Here is a 24,864-nt window from a genome sequence, read left to right as displayed (position 1 = left end):
TAGTTGTTTTGGTTATTTTTTATTTTCATCACTTGTATCTGCATTACTTGAACTCCAGATTCTATGCTTCAGAAGGAAGGCTGTTTCAAGGTTATTCCTTGGGTAATGCATCAAAGATATCTGCCAATATGAGGTGCTGAAAACATAGAATTAAAAAGAGACAAAGTACAGGGTAAGTCTGGTGGGTCTTAGTATGTCCATCTGACCTGAAGGTCAGATTTACATTTGTACCACCAGGACCAATATGTATCAATAGATTTTTCCTTTAGCTCACATAATTTAATTTCAGTGCTATCTATATTTTTGGGCTCCATGAAATTTTGTGACACTCAGTTTCATAATCTGATTTATCTAGTTCCAACTACATATTAAAAACCCAACCCCAAACCTCCTTCCTGTTGCTGTTCTTTTGTTCTGGTTTTGCCTTAGAGAATTGCCAGCCTTTGCTTTATAGTTGTCTCTAAATGCTTGAGGGGGTTATGACTCCTTCAGAAGAAAGCACAGGTTGCTCTGTTAGATAATTCATAACATTAGAACCAACACCTGTTTTAAATTAAACTGCTTATAATTACAAAGAATCCTCACAGTGGCAGGGTCCTTCAGACATTACTCAGAGTGAATTATTATCCATCTAGTTATTAACAGCATTGACAAATCCTGTTCTTATAAAGCTAAAACTTGTGTGTGAGATGATATTCTGTTTTGGAATCTAGAACCAATTACTAAATAAAATGCTGAAAATTTACCAAACTGACACTTTAGGCTTATTACAAGTTTTTGAATGTTGGTTTCTAACCTCATAATCATTGGGATAAGCATTGTGATTATTCCCAAATGAATGAGAAATAAGACAATTAGACACCCTCTGATGGATTCATTCAGTCTTTATATATATATTTTTTAAAGTTTATCTTATGCTGCTATCATACAGAAAAAGGCTTTATTTTCGCAGTACGTATATATGTGAAATTAGTATTAGACATTTTTCAGAGATTTTCAGTAGAAATAGTAATCTGGTTTTCTTTGTTGCTGGGAAAGTATGCTTTTAAATTGAAGCAAGTAGAAGTAGTGAAATTTCAGTTAATTCAAAGAAGAATTTCAGCAATGTATTTGAAAGGGTTAAATATTATTAAAACATTATTTTACAATATCAAAATATTATTATAAGTATGTTTTTCTCTACCCAGATGTTATTCAGCCATTTTCCATGGTGTGCCACCCTTAGTGAATATTTCTGAGACAGGAATAAGCATGTCTGGAGTGAATTCCAGTTGTTACCCATCTTTACAGAATGGGATCTGTCATTTATGCTGGGGAGCACAGGTAGGTCCTATACAGCAGCCAGAGTGTTGTTGGTCAGAGCTGGATTTTTGGAATCTGAGAACAAATAAAGCTGTATGAGTTTGCTTTCTGAAGCTTTCAAAATCAGTTGAGAAGTAAGAAATGTGACTAGTTTATGTCTCTTCTGTTTGGTCACTTTTTATCATGTTTCAAATATATAGAAACATTTCACAAGAAAAAAAATTCAGAAAGGTCAGACGTGCTTCCATACTTGGGAGTTCTGAGAGGTATATTTTAGGCCTGGCAGACTTTTAACCTTTTCTAGCTTACAATAAGTTTGCCATCCTCTTAAAATCCTTTGATTGTATGGCTTTTGTTCCCTTGAAAGGGGGACAGGGCTGCCTGGTTACTCAAGCAGATGCCAGGCTTCTGATTTGCATTTGATGAAAGCCACTTGTGAAAGCAGAATCAATGCTCAGATTTACAAACAGTAAATGTGGGTATTGGCTTGTCATTTCTTCCTAGGTTGTTGTCCTATAAAGCTGTTCAAGTTCCTCTCTTCACAAGAACATCTTCCTGCTTTCCCTGCTGCCCATAAACATTATGTTAGATCGAGATGAAGGGTGAGTAATTCTTTTTACTTCCATTACCTCTTTCTGTTTTTTTTTTTTTAATTTACCAGAAAAAAAGGAAAAAGGAAATAAAAGAAGAACGAAAATGAAGCTATTTAGAGTAATGGATTATAAGCTGATGAACCACAATAACCAAACTGTGTGTCTGAAGGGGCCTAATTACAGAACACCAGAGGCACAAGAGGGAGCTTATTGTGGACAACAAAATAGTGCTCTATTAATGCTGTCACTGTACTGAGTACAGCATAAGCATTAATTTGTGTGGTTATATCCAGGTAGAGACTAGTACAGGATGCTTCAAGAACAACAGAAATGAGTCTGAAAGGGTTGTATATCAAATCAAAGCTAGCAGTGAGAGTGTCTTTATTTTGAATGAAGCAAACTGAAAGCAAGATGGCAGTGACTGAAGCAGTGTTTCTAAAATAAGGGTGTTTCTGACTAGTCTGTGTGTAAACTCCTAGTGATTAATGTCTAAGATGTGTATGTATATGTTGAAGTACATGAATAAGAGAATCGGCAAGGATGATTTGAAGCTCAAGCTATTTGAGTCTTTTTATGCCATGAGATCAGGTGTTATAGACTGTATCAAGACCAGCACCCAGTAAAAGCAGCTGTGGATGTATCTTTTCTCCTGTTTAAGAGTGTCTATTCTTTTTGCTTTGGATATGTGGTGTAACGTTATTATTTCATGGCTAAGACATCAGTAGAAAAAGCACATCATCAATAGTGTGACCTAATAAAAGGACAAGAGGAGAGGTGCTGCAGTTCCCTTTAACATGAACTTGAAAGAATCTAAGTTGCTTTGGCTTGGGTGTCCTACTTCACTGGTGTTGCTCCATAAAACCTTGTTCACTGTGGTAAAACATAGCCATTCAAAAAACTGAAAGCTTCACATGTTAAAGATGAACACTTTTTATAGTGCAGGAGGTCAGAGAGAAAACTCACCCACAAGCAATAGGACTGAATATAAATCCTAATGTATTCAAAAGCTCGTTCTTTGTCTTGGCTATTTCTGTTTTTCTGGGTAGGGCTAGGCAGGGCAGGGCAGTGCATGGGCTTCTGAGACAGACATAAATGAGGAGCTGTACTGCAACTTTTCCTGCAGTCTGGTGAAGCTTAACCCTCCTGGGCTAACTCAGCTTTCTTCCTGTGCTGCTGTGACAACACAAGATGAGTCAGCTTTTGTGGGTTTATATCCAAACAGCATCACTGAACTTCTTCCTGGGTCTGATCGTTTTTGGCTAGTGTTTCTTTGGGTATCTATAAATGTAATTCTAGATGGATATATTGTCACCCTGATTCTTAAGATTTTCTAAAGCCTTCTGAGTTTATGTTCTGTTAGAAAACTTTCCCACATGATTTCTATAAACAATATATTGTTTTGCATTCCTTTATGGGGGTGGAGAAACTTGAGGTACTAGTGGTTTGTCCAATGTCTTTGGAGAGGTGGCCCATTCACTCTCCAATCCACTGTCACCTTTGTAAAAGTATAAAAGTTGGAGTCAGAAAATAAACTTTCTTCTTTACCTTGCAAATAGCAGGTAGCTTGCGTTGTGCTTTCACGTGTCCTATAGCGACACATATATGTGGGGAATTTAAACACATTTACAAACTATTACCTTATTAGAGTCAGCTTCTATTTTCCAAACTTGTGTGTACATCAAATATGCCAAAGTATTTTTCAAATGTAATATTACATATAAAGTGTTTTTATTCTTTGTTTTATAGTGCAAATATTTTATGGATTTATTTTTCAAAATCATAATTTCTCATTAAAAAAATAATTATTGCTGTAATACCAGACAGTGTCCCTTGACAAATAAAAAAAGAAACCAAAAAAATTACCACATTACTTGTCTCTTAATGCACAGGGAGATCAGGTAGGCTGTTGTGGTACGTAGATATCCAAATTTGGAAACTTAAAGTGGGACTACCTCCACAGAAACTCCAGGTTTAAGTCTTGTCATTGCTGGGATTTTGTTTGCCTCTTTAGTTTTCTTAATCTGTTAAATAGGAAGCGAGGTTGCATTACTTGATTTCTTTTAGGCCTGGATTTAGTCCCCAAGTATAATTCTGGTTTAAAACCTGACTGCAGGTATCCGGACATGAGTTTGGTTGGCTCAATTGCTTGAAATGTCATGCTTCATCTGGTTGTTTAGTTTCAGAGAGTATATAATATGGAAATTTTCATTCTGAAGTCAGATATTATGGTACAGCTATACCCATTCCAACAGGAGTTAATGTGGTAAAAGCCAAGTGAAACCTGTAGTGAGAGCTGGGCTGGTGTGTGAGGAAATTTGACTTGATACATGTCAGTGTAAAGAGAGTCAGTAGTTACAGTGAATTGGCTTGGCTCAAGATGTTACTCTTGCCTTCTTCAATGAGATTTGAATCTATTTATGTTCATTTATTTGGGGATCAGATCATACCCCAGGTAAACTATTTATACCTGCTCAGTTTTTAGGTTGAGGGCATTCTAAATCTTTCAGGACCAAAGTCTGGAACAGCCTTGGACAGCTGTGGCCAGGAAACAAATAAAGGTACAGTTTCCATGCAGATATATGATCAGGAGGCAGGAATGGATAAGAACTATTTCCAGATGGACAAAATCTCTCCATATTCATGAAAACCAATTCTCTGACAGTACTATAGCAGCTGCTTCTTTTGCCTTTCCTCTACTGTCTTCCAGTCACATCAAGTAATTGAACTTTCTTCTTAGTTAACAGATTTCATAACAAACTTCACTCTCTTATGGTTCTCTCCCTTTTCTCTCATTCTCATAATCTCTCAAATTTGAATACTTGTTAATGGACTTCCCAAATTAGAATTATTTCTTGTTATTGTTTTACATAGTATTGTGTATACCTCTTGCAGACTTTATTATTCCCATTTCATGCCCACTCTGCATGTGCCTCTTACCTGACCACTGCTTTGTGACTCAGTCTTTATGGGCCAACTCATCCCTGTGGTTGAAAACAGACTCTTATATTTTGGCACTGCCCACCAAATTCCCTCTTCAAATCTCTCATTAAATCTGTTTCTCTCAGTTTGTTGCCCTTCACTGCATCTCCTTATGTCCAATCCAGTTCTCAGTTGTGGGTTTGTCTGAAAAAAAACCAAACACCTGCAACTACAAAGAAAAAAAAAAAAAAAGAAACAGAACACCATCCTGCAAGGAAAATTTTTAGAGTGATCTGTATGCTCCTTTATTTCATGATCACTCATCATTTTTTCATTATCTTACCAATAATCCACACCGTTCAGACTGAGGATATGGCTTCCTGAGTCATCCATAAAGTGCAATCTTTTCCAACACGCTGTGAAAACCAACAGACTTTTTGTTGAGAACCCAGTTGTTTATGTATTCAGAAAGAGAGTTACAGTGGGAGTTCATTTTCTGTGATCTCTTTTGTTTCAGATGGAACAGATGGCTGAGCAAAATAAACATCTGTAAGTGAACTGTTAAACGTGTGTGACAGTGTAAAGAGAAGCATGGACATCAATACTTATCCACAAACTATTTCTGAGGGAAGATTGGAAAAATTTTGATTTAACAAAAAAATCAGTAGAAATATGCTGAAAACTGACAAAAAAAGAAGAAATCACAGGCTATTTCAGTAGAATGAGTGATGTGCTGTGCCCCATACTACACAAAAACCTGTAGGCATATCTGTTCAGGATCATGGTATTTCTTTTATAATCATTTTACAGTAGGAATTCCTGTAAGCTAAGACAAAGAGGAAGTTGAGGACAGTCTATTAGCTGCTGATCCTCTGTTGTCTTTGCCTCTACTTTTTTTGATATGTGAAAATTACAATGCAGCAATGTGAAACATACTAATAGTTGCACCAGCTGTTATTTTTGTGATCGTGCCTGAAAATTTCTGTTACACTCAGTATTTGGGCTATGACTTCTTTACAGTTGTACCTTCATTTCCTCCTCTCTGATTTAGGGGGCAGCTCATGTAGCATGCAGATATTTCAGTTAGTAGATCTTCTGTAGTCCTTTTACCATTTTAAAAAGGGACAACTTCTGTTCAATATTGACTAGCATAGGAAAGGTTTATAAGGAAAGATAATATATTCTATTACACATACTGATACCTCTGCAGGGACATGGGAGAATTATAGGCAACTATTTGGATGCAAAGGCTCTACTATAATGTATTCACTAGTTATTGCACATTCTCCTTTCCATTTCTCCATGCTATGCCTGAGGTTTTGTATTGTTTTGTCTGTCTTGTTTGACTAACACATAATGGTATTGTAAAAATTGTTACAAGTAGAGAAGACGAATTAGACATCTGGTTGTGGAATAATCTATGTTTTTGGCTCTTGGAAAATTATTGGAGACTATTTACTCATATTTGGTGGTTACTACTTGGATGATGGGGAGGAAGTTTTTCCTTTGTTCTAAGCACACTAGAAGGAACAGAAGATTTTCTTTTTATTTTCTGTCTGTTTTTCTAATGAATGTAATGTGAACTTTGAGCTTTATACAAATATATGAAAGTCTGCAAGCCTGGAGTCTCTACTTCTATAATTGTTGTTTGATTCAACAGTTATAGATATGCACAATAATAAAAGTTATTAGCAGTGAAAAAAATGTGAATTGTATAATCTCACATTTTAAAATTTTAAGATAAAACCCTCTTGTGATAAATAAACTTCTCAGAACTTGTTTTAGATTGTAGTGTCTTGGATAAAATCCTGATTCTACAAAAGAGTAGTGTGCCAATTGACAATGGCAAAGCTGGGAATTCAATGAGGCTTCAACTTCTAACACACCTAATGACCAATTTCAGGCACAGATATATTTAAATGAGGATCCCCAAAATGGAAAGTTGTATATTCTTGTTTATTGCACATATTCAGAGTTTAATTTAAGTAGAAGTATAGCATGTCCTTAATTTTTACATGACTGAGTTTTTTTTCTGAGATGGATTTACTGAATTTATAACTCACTTTCATTGCAGACCTAATCCTATTTTTCATATTGGTTGAGTCTGGTCAAGGAGTTTTATTTCAATGGTAAAACCAAGAACCCAGGATTTTAGAAACTAGGAGACCCCAATATCAAATCTAAAGATCTCACGATTTTTGTCTGCAGAGAGAGTTCAATTTTTTTCAAACCTTGTTCTATTGCAATAAATTGAAATTCTATAGTGGTGTTAACACTGTTGTAATAAATCAGTCTTGTCTTGTGGTAGTAAAGAGCAAAGAACAATTTAGGGCATTAAAAGACTCTTAGATAATACCAGAGCTGTCAAGCTCCTGTTCTTGAAATCTTTGATACTTCACTTATCTCCAATTTACCTTGGACTCATTTTCAACTTTATCTAGTTCATTAGCTACAGACAACAAACTCCATTTGACTCTCTTTTAATATAAGATTTCTGGAAAAAAATTGATATGTAAGTTCAATATCTTTGGTGCTCATTATTTCTTTTTACTTCAGGTCTTTGAGAAACCTGAGCATTAAACTATCTAATAAAAGAAATAAAGACTTTGGTGCATTTAGCATACTTTTCATTTTCAAAACTTTTTATCTGTTTCTGATTAAATCCACCCAGTCAAACCTGTTTGTTTAAGTTCTGTAGTCAAAGGAGAAATTAAAAACATACAAGTAATTCTAGGTGGATGCTGTCCAAATTGAAATCAGCTTTCAAAAGAAAAAAGGCATGAAATTCAGGACTTGGAAAATAGTATACCATGCCAAGGCAGTCATTCAGGCATATAAAGCATTTTTCTTTAAACCTCAATGAGCAAAGTAGGACTCTGTCTCTGATTTTCCCTAAGTCAGGTTTTTCCTTCTTTAGCTGCTCTTGACCAAATTGCATTAAACAATTCTATTGCTTGTCAGCCACACAGTTGCAGTGTTAAGAAGCACTTATGTTCCATAGTGTGCAAATAGCAAAAGGAGGACTTCCCATTTTGTGTGTGATTGTCAGTGTCTCCCCTTCCCTCAGCTGTCAAAAATAAGAAAAGACTTAAGAATACAAAAAGTTTTAGCAAAGCAAGCAGGATAAAATTAAATGTAGTGTTATTGTGGGTGTGCTTCTCTGCAACAAATCTTTATTCATCATTCTTTCACTTGAAAGGGGAATTGAAAAATGTAAAAGAACAGAAAACAGTAATTTAAATAGAAAATACTGTTATTTTGAAAAATAAGGTGTTAATTTCCAATTTTCATCTGCCTTTGCTTTTTAATAATACATTTTATTTCAGTCTTTATCTATATTTTTAATCACATATTTCTGTCAATGTACTTGACTGTAGTTTGGATGGACATGATTTATAAAAATCAAAATAACTAGAATTTGTCTAAAATACTTTGGGAATGAGATAGGACCAAAACAGTACTAGAAGCAGACATACAAGTCTACATTTTAGAGTTCATTGGGTATTCTACCTCTCCAAAAACCAGAAGAAAGTGTAGGATCAGGAGCCAAATTTATGCTTGATCTAGAAATATTTAAATTTGAGGGTTGCAAGCCAGAGAACTCCCTCTTTTCTCAGCTACTTGAGTACTGATCACAGTGATATAATTAACTGCTATGCATAGAATCAGAGTTTTTACTAATCCAAACAAATCCAAGGCCACAGCAGATGTGAGAAGCATGAGTACCTTTTGTTGCACACGAGAGTTATTGAGGAGAGGAACTGTAGCAGCTGAAGTTTTGAGTGGACAAGGGTAGCTTGCTGTAATCTGTTTTAGCAGAAGGAAGGAATGGATTACATAAATCTGAATTACAACTGGAAGGAGATACCTTTACCTTGTAAAGCAAGCAGAGGAAGGAAAAAGTTCACTCATCTTCAGCTATCTGTAGACAGCATGACTACATCTCATCTGACTACACTTCAGTCATGTGAAACCATTTTAACTAAATGCAGAAGTAGTTGGTAATTTGAAATTGGAGACAACTTTGTAACATTTCCTGCAAGCAAAAATATTACTTAACAAATGATATTAATGGAAAGCAGAAACTTCAACCTTGGTCAAGGTTGGTTTGTCAGTGGATAACTCGGCCCAGGTACTTTGGTTTAACTCTGTGGGAAGCAGTGATTGCTAAGCTGGTAGCAGTTCATTCTGAAACCTTTCTGATGGATTTATAGGTGTAGTTTACTCAAAAGTTGTAGTGTCTCTGCAATTCACAGGATCCAGCCAGGATTCCCTGAGGCACATGGTAAATTATTCTAAAGGTCTGAAAATTTTTGACAATTCTTCTTTTCCCCATACAAAATTAAAGGCTGTGTCAATGCTAAGGGAAGATCTGTGAGAAAAATCCCAAATTATCTGAGAGATCTTGGTACCCTGCTTTTTTGTAAGGATGTATTAAAGATTCAGATTTTGTCAGATAGGAGGTGTTAGTGTCAGTCATGAAAGTCCCCATTTGGAGCTGGGCAGAATCAATCCTTGAGGCCTTGAGATCTTGTTGGAGTGGGGCTGGAAAGGTACTGCTAAATAAAACTTTTGGCTGCCACAGTACTTCTCTCTGGAAGATTTTAATATGCATTATGCTGATGACTTTGAGTGAAGAATCAATCTGAGACTCCTTTTAGAGCAAGTGCAAAGATTCTAGTTGGAGATAAAGTAGATAGGTTGGACTGGAAAAGGACTGAGGGGAATCAGATATTAAAAGGGTACAAAAATAGGATTTAATATTGCCAGGATAATCACAATGTACAAAGCAGTTTCATTCATTTTGAGGTTCTTTGTTTTGTTATTGGTAAAACACTCTTTTGACTTGTGTCATATGTAATGACAAAGCCTTGGATATTTTGAACTAGGAGCCTAAATTAATGTGTAGATATTTATGCATTAGTTATATTGTATTTTTCTGGCATATTTATTGGATTATTAATATTTAACCTTTTTTAAAATGAGTGAAGTGCTTCCAATTTTCTTCTGAGGGTTGGCGCAGACTGTGTTGGCTATAACTTGATTTGGCCCTGGAAACAGACAGCATTTCTGTTGACCTATATATTAATTTCTACACTAATTTACCTCCCTTGCTTGTGCTTTTATGTCAACTTACAGGCCTATTTATTGAAACACATCACCAAATATCTTTGTGGATAGATGTGGTGCTCAGTGTAGCTCCATAAAGTGTTGAGGTGGTCACAAGACTTAAAGTTAGCACAGATTTTCTTGGTAGAATTTTTCTGCTTAGAAATATGGTCTTGAAATTCTGGATTTAGGCAATGTACCATTCCTTTTCCTGGCTTTTTGCTCACAGTTTTTCATGTCTATCCTCTGATGCATTAGTGCAGCTGGTTGGGGGTCATGTAGTGAACTAGATCTTTCAGTGGTGTTTCAGCAAAAACAATCTGGGCATCAACCCGTGCCTTTAGCACTCAGTCTGGCAGTGATTGCACCACTAAAACCAAAGCATAAATTTTTGCTGATGTTTTTGCAGCTCCTGTATCTCCAAGAAAATATTTTTAAGAAAATATCACCTCCCTGATACAGAAATAGAATTATGACCTTAGTTTGTTAGTGATAGTCTCTAGAACTCCATGAAATATTTCTATTTTTGCCTTTGTACCTACATACCATTAACAAATTGGAATTTACATTAAAGAGGAAAACTGATAAAAGAGTTTGAGTCATGACTAATGAAATGTATGCCTGAGTATGACCTTTCTTTTCAACCAGCAAGCAATACGGGTTTTTTGCTTGCAAAGCTACATGTTGAAGCAAAGAGCAATAAAGTAAGGGGAAAATAGAGAACTTGTCAGTTTTGTCAATTTTAACAGGCCTACACTCCTAATCAACAAGTTCAATATCAGCTGAGTGTATTTTCAGTACATTACACTCAATTTTGTTGAACTTAATGATAAGATCATTAGGCAAAAAAACACATAGGAAAAAATCTAAGGGTTGATGCAAAGAAATAATAGATCTGATTACAAGGTTATGTTCTTGAATCTTAATGCTCTGTTTCATCTGGGGAAAAGTTGAATTTTTACACAGAAGGTAAAGGGCTTTGTTATTGAACTGTGTACATATAATTTTATGAAACATCAAGATAATCTTGCTCCCTCATCACTCTAGTGCATGTGCACCTGGGATTTTTTGCAATTCAGCATTTCAGATCACAAAACTGAAAAATATAAGAGTCTATAACCTTTGGATATTTAAGGTACTCACACTGATATAATAGGAGTTGTGCAGCAATAAGCCAAACATCTATTTAATATCTAAAATATCTATTCTGTGCTATAAAGCTCTGACTAATGATTTTTCTGTAATTGGAGCTAACAAGTGTGTGATCACCTCACTTCAGGTGTAATCTACAGTAATTAGCAAATACATAATTATGCTGTGAATAGATATTGACCATTCTTTCACTGTTTATAAAGAAAGATACCACATGAAGAAAGCTGAAAATCTTAATGCAAGATACAGTTAAGTTCACTTCATCCTAAGGTATAATCAGGAGATATTACAAGATACAGCTTATTATTTTAACCTCAAACATGTCCCAGTGAACTTTCTGTAAGGTCACAGCCAGCCCACATTGAAGACAGGAGTAAAACTAAAGAGCTGCCAATTTAAGGCAATGACTGTCATTGTTTTTTGCTTTAGTGGACCCCTAAAGGTCTTCCAGTAGTGATTCTGACTCTTAGAAATTTCACAAAGGTCAAATAATGGCTGTATTTCACTTCCCATGGATCCCTTAGCTATACTACAGAGACTCAGGGCCAGGGTGAAAGCTGCTTATCAAAGACCAGCCCCACAGAGAGAGGTTTTCCTGAGTTCAGAAGTCTTTGCTGCTTCTCCATTTTAAAGTAACCACTGTCTTGCTAGCACATTGAATCAACAAAAACTTTTATTCCTCTTCAAACTTACCTATATTCTGTACCAAACAGCCAAGGTAACTGGTGAGTCTCTAGTTATCTTGCAGGCAGTGTGAAAAGACATAATGAGTGAAACATGGGACCTTTCCCTTTCTCTGATCTTTGTGCTTGTTTTGAGGACTTTTCCAGGGCTGTTAGATTGGGATAATCAATTGGTCTCTGCTGGAATTTTTTCCTCCTCCTTTGAGGTCTCATATAGATTTTGGTAGAGATAGAAGCAGAAGTGAATTCTAATGGGATATGGGGCAAACTGTTTGCACTGAGCAGATATTTTTGAGTGTAACAAGACATGTATTTCTGACACTGCCAATCATTGTGTGGGTTGGGTTTTTTTTTTTTTTTTTTTTAATTGGTCCAGGCTGCAGCTGTTCCGTTTTGGTAACACAAAATTCTTAAACTTTCTCTGTTGTCAGTCCCTACTATTTCTTATCTCAGAAACTCAAAGAACATGTAGCATTCTGTTGTATTTATGAACATTTTTTCTAGTGCATCTGTCTTAAATACTCACAAAATCTGTATAGGCTTTCTGGCTGTATGGTTCATGATCTCTTTGCTGCTGGCCATGGATGTGTCTCCTTTCACCCAAGTTCTTTTTCAGCTGCTTTAGTCATCTGTGTTTTGTGCAACATCCTTGCACAAATCAGCATGGTTCCTCCAGTTTGGACATTACAAGCCTGCATCTCTACTGTGCTGCAACTTGGAATCACTTTCTCTGAGAAATGAGCACAAAGTGAAGATAAAGGAGACTGATGAAGGCTTTAATTTCCACTATTTCCTATGAGGCTAAAAAATATTTCTTCCACTGTAAGTATAGTGTGAGATATAGTGCATAAGGAATTGGCTTCACTTTTGAACTGTACATTTGTCTTTTGATCTAGAGTGTACATTTTCTGCTAATCTCTTCTGGTGTAGAGTTTGCCCAGGTTTTTCTTCCTTAAATTCTATTTTTTCCCCTTTTTTACCAATCTCTTCCTCTAGAATGTCTCCTAACATTATTCCTGGACATCTTTTAAACTTTTCTATTTCAAATGCAGCACAAAGAATTTTACAAATTTTAAACCTGGTGAAAAACCTGGAAAAAAGGTGATTTTTTCTCCCCAGGTAGAAAGGAGCATCCTTTCCACCAGGAGCAAAGCCTGTTTCCATAAGAGTGAAAAGCATTACTGCAGCTTCTGTGTTACCATCACATGGTATCCACTGTGTGGATAGCATGGCACAAAGTAAAGGTGACTTAGAGATAAGGACCAGACACCTAAATGGGGAACATATCCATAGCACTTCCCAAGTCATATAATATAAAATGTATGACAATACAGGACAAGCCTTTTGAGGAGACTGTAGCCTTTTCAGCATTGCCCTGCAACCACAAGTCATTGATCCAGGTAATGATCAGTAACCAAGTGATTTTTATTATGCTAGTATGGCCAGATATAGAGAGATCTACTTTGGTGTAGGTTAAGTGGAATAACATATTGCACTACAACTGTGTTGGTGAGACTTTTCTGTGTCAGCAAGACTTGGATCATAATAATGAGCAGTTGTACTCTCTTCTGGTAGTTATCATCTCTGAATGAGATATAAAAACTAGATTTTTAGGACTAGGGATTGTTCCCTGTACTGTGGACATGGTTCATGGGCAGGAATGTGCCAGAGCCTTCCTGGGCTTCACATTCTACTTGTTCAAAAGGTTTCTTTCCTGCTTATGAAAACATCCCTTCCTTCTTTTTGATTTGAAGAACATTGTTCTTTAAAGGAGACGTAGCGTTTCTGTGTAAATTTAAATCACCCCACAGCTAATGTCGTCTTTTATTTGGTTTATGTCCTGCCACACCCTACAGTTTATGTAGTGTAATCCAGGCCAGCGCAACTCGGCTCCTCTGGAGCTGGTTCCTTTAGGCACTAGATGTCACTACTGATCTAGGAGAGAGGCAGAGCTTTGTTCTGATTTCAGTTTTAAATTCGAACGAAGCAGAAAAACATTTCTACATAATAACTTTTGTATTGTCTATAAAACCTCATACCTACAGATTCCATAGCAGGGTCAGTAAGGAGTCGTGACCCCCAAATTCAGCAAGGGGGCTGCTATGCAGTCCCCTTTTAACTGCACAGGGAAGAGTTCATAGCTTTTTTCCCCCCAGTATTTTAGCTTTTTTGAATACAGAATGATTTTAGCTGCTGTTCAAATCCAGGACCAGAAATGTAACAGGGAGAATGTATTCCTTTTTCTGAAAAGAGTAAGCAAACTAGGTTGTAATAGATTAATAAGTCAGATTGTAGATGCAAAAATCAATTGTCAAAGTACACTTCCTGCTTAGAATTTCATTTGGGGCTTCTAGATTCCTGTTCATGTGTTAGAATCAGTAGTTAGAGGGATTAATCAGCCTGCACAAAAGATATATGGTGATCTCAAGCAAGGCTGGAAAAATCAGACTCCAAACCTGATTAAGTATTGAATGGTCTGGCCTTTTACTATTGTATGTAGGAGAACTAAATTTGAATCTGGACATAAATCTTGTTCACTTGTTCCCTGATAGCTCTTGGTAAATGTGAGGCACCATTTTGGAATGTATGCTGCTATTCTAAGAAAATGAACTTTGGCCTTTTAGTGAAGGAAAACCTGCTTCCTTTGCTGCAGTGCTGTAAAAACATCTCCTACTCATGTCTATTCTCTGCACTTGGGATTCAACAGAGCTTAAGAAAAATATTTTAATGGAGACTGATTTCTAACCCCTGCTGAGCAACTCAAGGAAATAAAAAGTCTAATGATTATGTTCACATTTCTTCTCCTCTAATCATTTAATGGTTAGATATTGGCAGCAAAGTACGTGAATTGAAGGGGAAGGAAGGCCAAGGGTATGTTAAGGGGTCCTTTCATGGAGGAAATGGTGTGTTTTGGTGACCTCTCTGTCTCCTTTTTTTTATTTGTTTGGGTGGGGTTTTTTTACCTTTTTTTTATTTTTTTTTTAATTTTTTTTTAATTTTTGTTTATTTTGTGTAGAAAAGCTGAGTTCTCTGTGCTGATCCTATGTGAAGGTGACTGTGTAAGCTGTCAGTGGTTTCATTTTCTCAGCTGGGAGTGGCAAGTTTTCAAACAGAGGCAAGTGGTGGTTTAGCCCTGCCTGTTGCAGATGCTTTTGAATACAAAGGTGTTTTCAAGGCACAGAGAAAAGAGCTCAGCCTTCAGCTCATCATGTTGTACCTGCAATGCATGGCTATAGTGCTTTGGGATTTTTGTATTAGTTATTCAGGAAAATTATCCCCAAGCACTGCTGTAGTAGGATTCAAAAAAATTTTTGTGCCTTACCAGAAATCATCACTTTATTTGCCTTACAATTTCATCAGCTACCTCAGACTTCTAACAGACTTGTGATTATACTGTTAATAAAGAACTTTCTGGAAAAAGGTTTCCCTGGCTGGTCACTGAATCCATGGGTGCCTGGTTGTCCTTGTGCATGGGGTCCTTGGTCCTTGGTGATTGATTTTAGAGGGCATCACCCAACTTCTCATTGTGACATGAAAGCTGGAAAGAACAATTTAGCAGTACAACTCTCCAAATGTTAAAATGCAGAATTTCTTTCTAGAATCATGAGTTCATATCCTTAGAGGCTGACTCAGCCCCTTTGCTAGTGGAGGCACATAAGGTTAGGATTGAGGAAATCTTTCTTACCCTTCTGAAAGTAACCATAATAACAGAAGTCTTGTATCCATACCAAGCAAGCTAATAGTTCTTTGTACTTCTCTGTCAAAATAGGTTTTCCTTCTTCCTTTTTGCCATTTTCTTCTAATAATGACCATTATTTACAAATCTATTTGCCTCATTGTGCAGGGTGTTCCTTCAAGAAGTCTCATGTAATAACACAACCTCTAAGGTAAAATGTGTCCCTAAACAGATTAAAATATGCAAACACCAAGAAATTAGATTTCTCTGACAGAAACTGGAGATTTCTGGTCTTAACATACCAGAAACTGGTATGTATGTTCTTACATACACAGGTATGTAAGAACAGTCCCAAAATGATTTTGTGAACTAAAATTTATGGTGCTTCTGTTGGATCAAATGACAACAGCTCCAAATTTATGTTCTTTTAAAGTTATTTCCTCCCCATTTTCCTCATCTAGCTTTCATATGTCCTATGTACATACAAAACTCTGAATTACCTCCCCAAGGAGCCATGAAAGTGTCTGTATGGTTGTTGCCCACATGTGTAATAGGCACAGAATTAAAGTAATGTACCTGTGACGTGTGAGCAAACATAGAAGGTATTGTAATAGTACAATAGCAAGTAAAGTATTAAGTAGTATTTCCACAATGTCTGCAGTTGGGATTTTGTCATATTCACTGCTTTAACCAGTTCAAATAGAGCAAGGCAAGCTTGAACTTAAAAACCGAAATCTGATTTGCTAAACAAGTTCTGTCCTGACCGTTCGTCTATATTCTAAATCTTCCTCCAGCTGTTAGTCAAAACAAATGCATAATTAAGAACTACCCCTTATTACTCTTTAATTTCCTGATAAAGCCATTAAATTAAATTAAAAGGAATTTCCCCAAAAGTCCCCATTAAAATGGAATCCCTGTACTGACAAGCTATTAGATTTTTTTTCAAAAAAGAATAGCAAACAAAACAACGACAACAAAAATAAAAATCTACTTTTGGGCTTTTAGATTTGGGCAGTTTAATTGTTGCTCTGTTTCCCTGATAAGGTGAGACTAGTCCCATGTCACTAGGGGAATGGTATCCTGCTGTGTTTTTCCATCCTCATTTACAATGATTATGTTATCAGGCTAGCCAGGCAAAAGGGTGGAGCAACTATAATTTCAAAGCAGGATTAGGTTGAAATAACGAGGTCACCAAGTTGTGGTTGTCATGGCAACGTCACATCTAAGAATATGGGATGCTTCTAGGAGATGAGGCAAGCGTGGAGTCTCTCTCGCTTTGCACAAAATCCCAGACTATTTCTGTAAAATTGCTTAATTGCTTTTAAACATTTTTTTTTTTTCAAAGTGGCTCTTGCTACAACAATGAATAAAAACAGTGCTTTTTTATTTTATTGACAGTGTCTTAAGGATGTCTTTATCTCTGATCTGCTATTGATCCTGTTTTCCTGTCATCTTCCATGTATGCATTTTGGCTGTGTTTAGAAGATCTTTTGTTTAAAATATATTATAAAACTTCAGGTATTTCAAACACTTCTCAGTTGTTTTGATTCCCCTTGAGACTTTACAATCTTTTAGCATACAGGTTTGTCTCTAAGGTCATATCCTGCCCTGGGACCTCCCACACACTCACAAGTAAGAATCAGTGTTTTGCTGTTAACTCTTGATTTTCTGTGGTAGTGCTAGTTTTTATCTATTTCTTGGTACAGTTTTATGTTTTTTAAAAAAGGTTGTTTGTGTTTTTTTTTTTTCTGGTAGTGCCTTGAAATCCTTATTTTTAAATCCATTATTTGTCAGTGTTTAAGTTTTATTTGAGCAGTTGTAGAGTCTTACTTCACCCTGTCACTGCTCATCACAGGCTTTCATGGAAACTTTATGGTACAAACTTCTGACAACCACAGTGTGAAGCAGCTGTGTGGTTTCATTACATTAGGTAAAATCTCACCCAAAAGATTTTCTTGCACTACTCTTACCTCTGCTTTAATATCGTGCAACATTATGATATAAATTGCTCAAAATACATTTCTAATGAAATCGGTGTGATTTTTATTATTTTTCTTTGCTAAGTTTTCAGTATAATGTAGTGTTTAAACATGCCAGGCTAAAGAATTTGTGCAACAAGGGTGTAAGTTACAAAGAGTATAAAGGCATTGTGTTAATTTGCAATGGAGGGCCATGGGTTTAGTATTTAGCCTTAATTGTCTCAAAGTATCTTGTCTAAATTTTTCTTCAGTGACTGGAGCACTTTTTTCTCTGGGAGTCTGAGCTCCACACTCTCTGCAGTCCCTGTGCTGTACAAGTCTCCCTGATGGTCGAAGTTCAATCCCATTATTTATTTATCAGCATAGTGCTGCCTTTTGCCCAAACTGGAAATGAAACTTGAGATAATTTTAGTAAGGAGGTAATATAAAAGGGGATCTTTATTTGAAGGCCTTCAGGAGCAGTTATGGAAAGATGCCCACAAAAGCCCGCCTTCCCCAGAGGTAAGTAAGTTTTTATAGGTTTTAGGAAAATACCATAATTGATAAAAGGCACCAATTAGGAGAACAAGTGGTGATGCACCCCCTAGGTGAAGCCCCTTCTCTGGAGCCCCCCTTCAGCACTGGCTGTACTTTGTCCATGAGAATGTATCTCACAGAGCTGTTCTCAGCCTTGGTTCCCAAGAATAACCAAGATAGGACAGGGACCTTGTACACTTGGAGTTCTGGAATTTGTTTTGTCTTTCTGCTTAGGGAAAGGCCATGGAAAATAACTGGGGAAACTAGTAACTAATACAATAGGTGACAGTTACAAATGTATGTGTGAAGAATAGAGCAAGGATATAAAAGAAAAAAAAAAAGCAAAACCCAAATGGCATCATAGTGACATGGAACTTGCCACAACATAATGGATGTAGAGACCACGACCTTTTCTCAAGTTTTGGTTGAAAGCTGCAGCTGGACATTTAGACAAACACCTAGACACAGAGAATGATCACACAAGGCTCATTTCTACAGGTCTTGCATGAAACTGTAGGATGAGAGTTCCTACAAATGGGAAACAGACCAAAAAAACCCTGGGGTTTTATAATGCTATGAGAAAGTTATCTAGACTGCCATATATATTTTTTATTTGATAGGGCTTTTGGTTCAAACAAAATAACAAGAAAATAAAGTAGAGAGAAAATACCATATTCAGTATCATGTCTCAGACAGGTTGGAAAGATGGGCAGAGAACTGTTTGAAATTCAACAAAGGCAAATGCAGAATCCTGTACTTGGAGAATAACCCTGGGCACCAGCACAGGCTGAGTGCTGACCTGGCAGCTCTGCAGAGAAGGACCTGGGGGTCCAGGACTGGAATATCTCTGCTATGAGGACAGGTTGAAGGAGTTGGACCTGTTCAGCCTCAAGAGAAGATGACTGAGAGGGGAGCTCATCAATGTCTATCAGTATCTGAAGGGAGGGTGGCAGGAGGATGGAGCCAGGCTCTGCTCAGTGCTGCCAAGCAACAGGACAAGAAGCAGTGGGCCTGATGCCCAGTAAATTCCAGAAATTCCACCTGAATATGACTAAGAATTTCTTTACTGTGTGGATGACCTTGGACTGGAATAGATCACCCAGGGAGGTTGTGGAATCTCCTACACTGAAGATATTCAAGAACCATCTGGATGCAATCCTGTGCCAGTGCTCTGGGATGGCCCTGCTGGAGCAGGGAGGTTGGACCAGATGATCCACTGAGGTCCCTTCCAACCTTACCCATTCTGTGATTCTGTGATATGAGATGCAAGGTCTAAAGGGTAGATGGTGTTTTTAGGGAATGCAATTTTCAATTGACAGAATTGCTTCATAGAAGTATGGACCTTTTTTTCTTCCCTTCCTCCCCTTTTTCTCCACTATCCAGTTAGAGCTTGTGAAAAGGGTGGCATCTTGCACTTTGCTGACATGCTGGGGAGTAGAGACTGTGCAAAGCAGACGATTTCTATCAACAGTGAGACTAATTGCTCAGTTCTGAGAGTAAAAGGAAAAAGAAATCTCAGCTTTGGTGTGGAATGCCTTGTTTAACCAACTGGTAACCAAGTACTATTTTCTCTCTGACTTTGGAGGAGGTGCTATTTTTCACAAAGGATAGGGTCTTTCCACAGCAGCCTGGAAGAGCTGCTGAGTAGCCTTACCTGTCTGGACTCTATCTACAGGTCTGCCACCTACAATGGTATATGAAGGTAGGAATTCTCCACACCCCTCTTACTTTTTGCAGGTTTCTGTCTTGTTCTAAGAAGAAGTTACAGATTGCCAATGGGTTGACTGAATGTATTTTTTTTCTGTAATCTTATGATGTAATAGTCTTCAATGTGCTGAAGAACTACCAGGGAGATAAAGAAAAAAATTATGCCAAATTGTCAGTGGGTGTATCCACCAGATGGTGATGTTCTACCAAATTATTTGCACATTGATCTTGCAGTAAAAAACTTGTCATTTGAGGGAATTCTGATTCCTTCTTAAATTTCAGAAGAAAGAGTCTTCCTGTTGCTTGACTGATAATTAGGTTCAGAAAGAGAATATGTTTATGTCTGCATTGAAGAGTCTATCCTGTTTGTGCCCAGAACAATGGACACCAAGTGAGGAATGGATAAGAAAACTCTGTAGTTTCTGCCATATTGAAACAGGGCAAAAGCTAGCATGTTAGAATCCAGGTTTACAGTATGGAGAAGCCAGGTTTACAGTTATGGAGCACCATAAGCTCAACAGCCTCGTTTGCCATGTAGGGCAGTTTATTTCTGAAAGAAAGCACCAGAGTGAAAGGCTGAGGAGGGCTTGTGCTGCTATATTGTTTCATGGCTCCTCTTTCCTTAGCCTGGAGGATCCTGTGGATGACCGCCAAAGGTTTGGTTTGCTGGGTGGGGCCTCATCTGCATCTCAAACTGGAAAGAAACAGATCTGCAGCATTCACCCTCCCTTTCCTTGGCTGCTTGCTGAGCTGAAGAGCCCTCAGGAAAACTGTGTTATGGAAAGTTACACAATCTAAAGTCTAGCTTTTCCATCTTGGTATACAATAAACATTACTGCAGTTTATGCACATGCACTGCAGCCATTTAGATTGAAAGAGCTTTGCTATAAAAATTGTTAGTTATTGATTTAGTTTGAGGAGTGACTGCCAGCAAAATTGGATCCTTTAAAAATCTTCTCCAATTTCATCTAAGAGAGTAAAAGATTCTCAGAAAACACAAGGAATGTGTTAGAAAATTCAAAATGATAACTTGTTGGTCTGTTTTGTATTTGTCTCTTTTACACTGCCGTGTGACACTGTTCACAGGCAAAACTCCAGTGAAGCTATTCTGTAGAATATCAACTACCCTTAAATAGAAAGAAACAGTGCTGTGTTTGATACAAAAAGGTCAAAAGAGCCAATATACCTGCAAAATTCCCTATTTTTAATGGGAATGCTCTTTCCAGAATAGAATATCAGTGATGATAATGCTAAGCTGGAAATTAGTTTTGCCAAAGAAAATATTTGTTATTACTTAAGTCCCCTCTGCTGCCAAATGAAAAACACAATGAAATCAAAATACTATTGTACAAAATGTCAATTTAAAATCAGTAAAAATTATTTCTCTCAATGAATTCTGTATTGTAAGGATGGTCTGCCTTTTCAGACAGCAACATACTAATTTGGGAGGGTACCACTTTAGGGCAGGTTTCATGGTGGGAATACCAATACAGTTCAGACATCCAGATTAAATTTTTCTCCTTTTTGGTAGAGGTGAATTATCTGTGGCCACAGTGCATTTGAAAGGAAATGGGATGATGTTCTTTCTTCTTGCCAGAATGATATTAATTGCATGCTGTGGGTGCTGGCCATCTCCCTCAGTACTGTTAATCCAGTTCTCTTCATGCCCTTTTCCTCCTTGTTTTAGCCAGGACAGCTGGGACTGATTTTTATGTGGTTGCATCAACACTATGAGCACAAATGTGGTAGTTCTTCCTATCCCTTGCCACAACAGCTGCTTTGTAGAGCTCACCTGTCTATGCTGAGAGTTTTGGGGAATTTGGTTTCTTTTGAAGCTGAAAAAATAAAAAACTGCCCTCTCTCCTGGCCAGTAATGCTGTGGTTTTGTTATCACTGTGGTTGGAAACCAGCCTGTGTTTCCTCATTCTACTCTGCACTGCCATTTGTTGAGATTGAAAACCAGCTCAGTTTGCTGCCACAGGTTATTAGAGCTCAACTTGTCTTTGGCTGAGAGTTTCTCTGTAACTTTGCAAGTAGCCTTATCAGTGAAATGGCTCAAGGTACTTGGACTGGACTGTACCAGCCAGGGAAAGCTGACATATAGGCCTTTCTTTTACACTGCAGAAGTCCATGGTTTGTTCATTGAACAGGTTTTCTCCTGAGGCTGAGTGTTTGATGGATGACACTGAACATTCAGAATAGTGTGAGAGAACTTGCTGAGTCTTCCAAGTTCTATAGCATTCATTAGGAAATTACTGAGGAACTTGCAAAATCTGCAAAATCCAACAGATATTCTGATGCACTCTTGCTACTTGTAGGTGGATGGTACTGTGCTTGCCCTGTGCAAGCTGAGAGTGCTGCCAATTTATTCTACTACACACATGGAGTGTTTGAGTGGTGGAAAGACACTTGTAAATAAGAAATGCTTGTAAACTCTTTGGGATTCTTCAGTATTTGCCTTCAGGTATTTGGTTTAGTCGCATACTTTTATGGAAACTGTGATCAAAACCTAGTTGTTCTGTGAGCATCTGTCCTCTTTATTATGGACTGTGTCTAATAATTGGATTCCCTTCTGTCTAGTACCAGTGAACTTCTGGCAGTAGCTTTTCCCACAGGTAAGACAAGAATCACTTGTGGAGATTTTCTCATATCTAGTAAGGATTAAGTTTACACAGTTGAACACTGGTCTCATCTAACCAGACATTCATTTCAACAAAATGTAAAGAGGAATAGTAACTTTGAAACCATTCTGTCAAATCTGTTTGAGATTTGCCAAACTTCTGTATAAAAGAAGAGGGCAGACCAAGAGATCAGGAATCAGACTGTGATTGCATTATCTTGTTTCCTATGAAACTCAGCTAACAGGGAGCATTAGATGGCTCATCTTCAAACCTGTCCCAGACAAGGGAATCTTGCAGAGGAAATGGTGCTTGTAGTGTCACACAGACTTATCTTTCTGAAACGTATGCTGGTTTGGCACCTAGACTTTAGTGAAACTGCCCAACTAAATTGTTAGTGGGAGCTGTGCCATCTGAGCAGATGGGCATGTGTAGGCAGTAAGTAGTCATGTTTGTTCTTCATTTATGGGAATTTAGACTAGGATTTGAAATACCATGAAGCATAAAAAACAAAATGCCTGGGTAGGTTATCCTTGGTTTATATCTGAACTAGGTATCCTTGCCCTGTTGTAGAGGGAACATTCTCATAGTAAGCAAGTGTGACAGAAATAGAGCTCAAATATTTCACATATCTCAATATTCAGATTTTTCAATTAAATCCTACCAATCCAATCCATTTTCTCTGGAAAATTACTCTTTAGACCATGTTTTTGCTTTTGAATCCTTTTAATGACTTTCCTGTATCAGTTTCATTTCCAGCTTCCTTGCAATCATAACTGAATGATTCCAGCTGTGCCTGGAATTCTGCTCACTTCTTTCCACACCACTGTGCCCATTTGCTGGGGTAAAGTTACTTCTCAAAGCATGTGGGTATATACACACATTTGCCATGAAGCAGGCTAGGCTGGAAACCTACAAAGTGTCATCTGTGCCCCAATAACTACCTAACTGCATTCTCCTCCTGGCTGTAAACACAAGCAATTTTCCTCTAGATTCTTACCCTTTTAAGTGTGTCCATTACTGAGCCAGGCACAGAAATAGTTACTGAGTGCTAGATACCTAGCTGTGTGTAACCTTACAGTGACTTCCATGTGCATTTAGTCCAGGCTTTCTTCAAAACATTTAGCCACCACCTCCAGTATAGCACCTGGTGATTTTGTGTCATCTATGCTAAGATTTTGGACAGAATGATTATGTCAAACAGGTCTGATTTTTGTCGCTTTCTGTCTTGATGTAGGTATTATAAGAAAATCTTTACATGCACACCTGGCTTTACTGAAAGCACACATGTTCTGCAATAATGTTAGATAATAGAGTTGAGTGATGAAATTTTGAGCCTGGCCTTTCATCTCTTTCTGCTGTGTGGTATTACTTTGAATGTCTGCACTAAGAGTTCTGTCTTATTTAGATAAAGTCTTACAAGACAGGAACAATGTTTTTCCCTTTGTGCCACACAACCTCAGAATCCTCTATGGCATTCAAGAAATAATAAACAATTTAAGGGCAATGCTGTTGAGAGATCAGCCACATATGGAGTGTTTCTGGCCCTTTTAATGGAGAGGAAATTCTATGCAGGAAGTAAAAGAATTGGTTAAGGTCAGAGCTGGTGTTTACTGAGTATCTGGCAGCTTTCTTAGGCACTTGTTAAAACAAGTGATCTTCAGATTCCAGAGGAAACCAACAGGCAATATGCATCACCTGCTTCACACCTACATGTGTGTAGAGACCTTTTCTCAGATGCAGCTTTCCATGGTTATTTCTCTATTTGTTTTGAAACTTTTTCTCAAATTTATGGGAAATCATGCTAGACTAGGGGATAACCATATGTTTTGTGACTTAAAAGGGACCTATATAAACATGGTTTTCTCAATTCCTTGCTAATAAATGAATGGATGCACACTTGCATAAGTGCAGTACATGAACAGAACAGCTGTTCTGTTACAGGTTAGGGAAGGGGAGAAGAGCCCAGATGTCCAGAACAGGGTAGTCTGAACAGTCAGTTGACAGCCTTAATCATTTTCTAGGCAGGGACAACTTGAGAGCTGCCAGAATAACTGCCTGTGGATCTCACCAAGGAGCCAAATACCCTGGCTGAGACTATAATATACAGACTGGCATCTGGGCTCTCTGATTGTTATCAGTCCCTGAGCATGACAGAGGAGGAAGTGGATAATAGTAATTGAAATGCTCACTGCAGCATTTTAAAAGTAAATTTCAAAATATTTTCCTAAATAAGTCCAGCAGTTAAGAAAATAAATGTATTTTTTGAAAGGGCAAAGGCAGTGCTACTAAAGCATTGCAACTCCTTTTAAGGGGTTGTGGTTCAGATGTCTGTGTATTATATCCTTTGCTTAGATCTTTCATTCCACACTGCACTCCTAGTGCTCAGTTAGGCATCAAGATGACTTCCATTTATTCCCATAGGCTCAGTCACAGCTGTTTGGATGGAGAGAGGTATAATACAGTCAAAGACAAACTGTGGATGTGTGTGACTGCACCTCAGTTTTCTCTTATGTGCCCTGGGATGCTCTTGTGCTACAAGACTGATACATCCATTGGTCACATCTTCAGGAATGTTTCTTCTCTCACAAACTTTGCTATTTGCCTTTT

The 24,864-nt window shown here is 37.5% G+C and overlaps 1 protein-coding gene across 1 annotated transcript in view; it reads left to right on the top strand.

The window, feature by feature from the left end:
* Window positions 1-1,807: 1,807 nt before the first annotated feature.
* Window positions 1,808-24,864, top strand: part of LDB2 (LIM domain binding 2) — a 363,936-nt gene continuing 340,879 nt past the window's right edge. The window contains exon 1 of the mRNA XM_077782782.1: window positions 1,808-1,904. Coding sequence (XP_077638908.1) covers window positions 1,885-1,904 — 20 coding nt within the window. The 5' untranslated portion in view covers window positions 1,808-1,884. The remainder of the gene's footprint in view (window positions 1,905-24,864) is intronic.

This window comes from Lonchura striata, chromosome 4 (genome assembly GCF_046129695.1).
Source record: "Lonchura striata isolate bLonStr1 chromosome 4, bLonStr1.mat, whole genome shotgun sequence".
NCBI lineage: Eukaryota > Metazoa > Chordata > Aves > Passeriformes > Estrildidae > Lonchura > Lonchura striata.
Note: the sequence above shows the minus strand (reverse complement) of the source record. Positions and strands in the feature narration are given on the sequence as shown.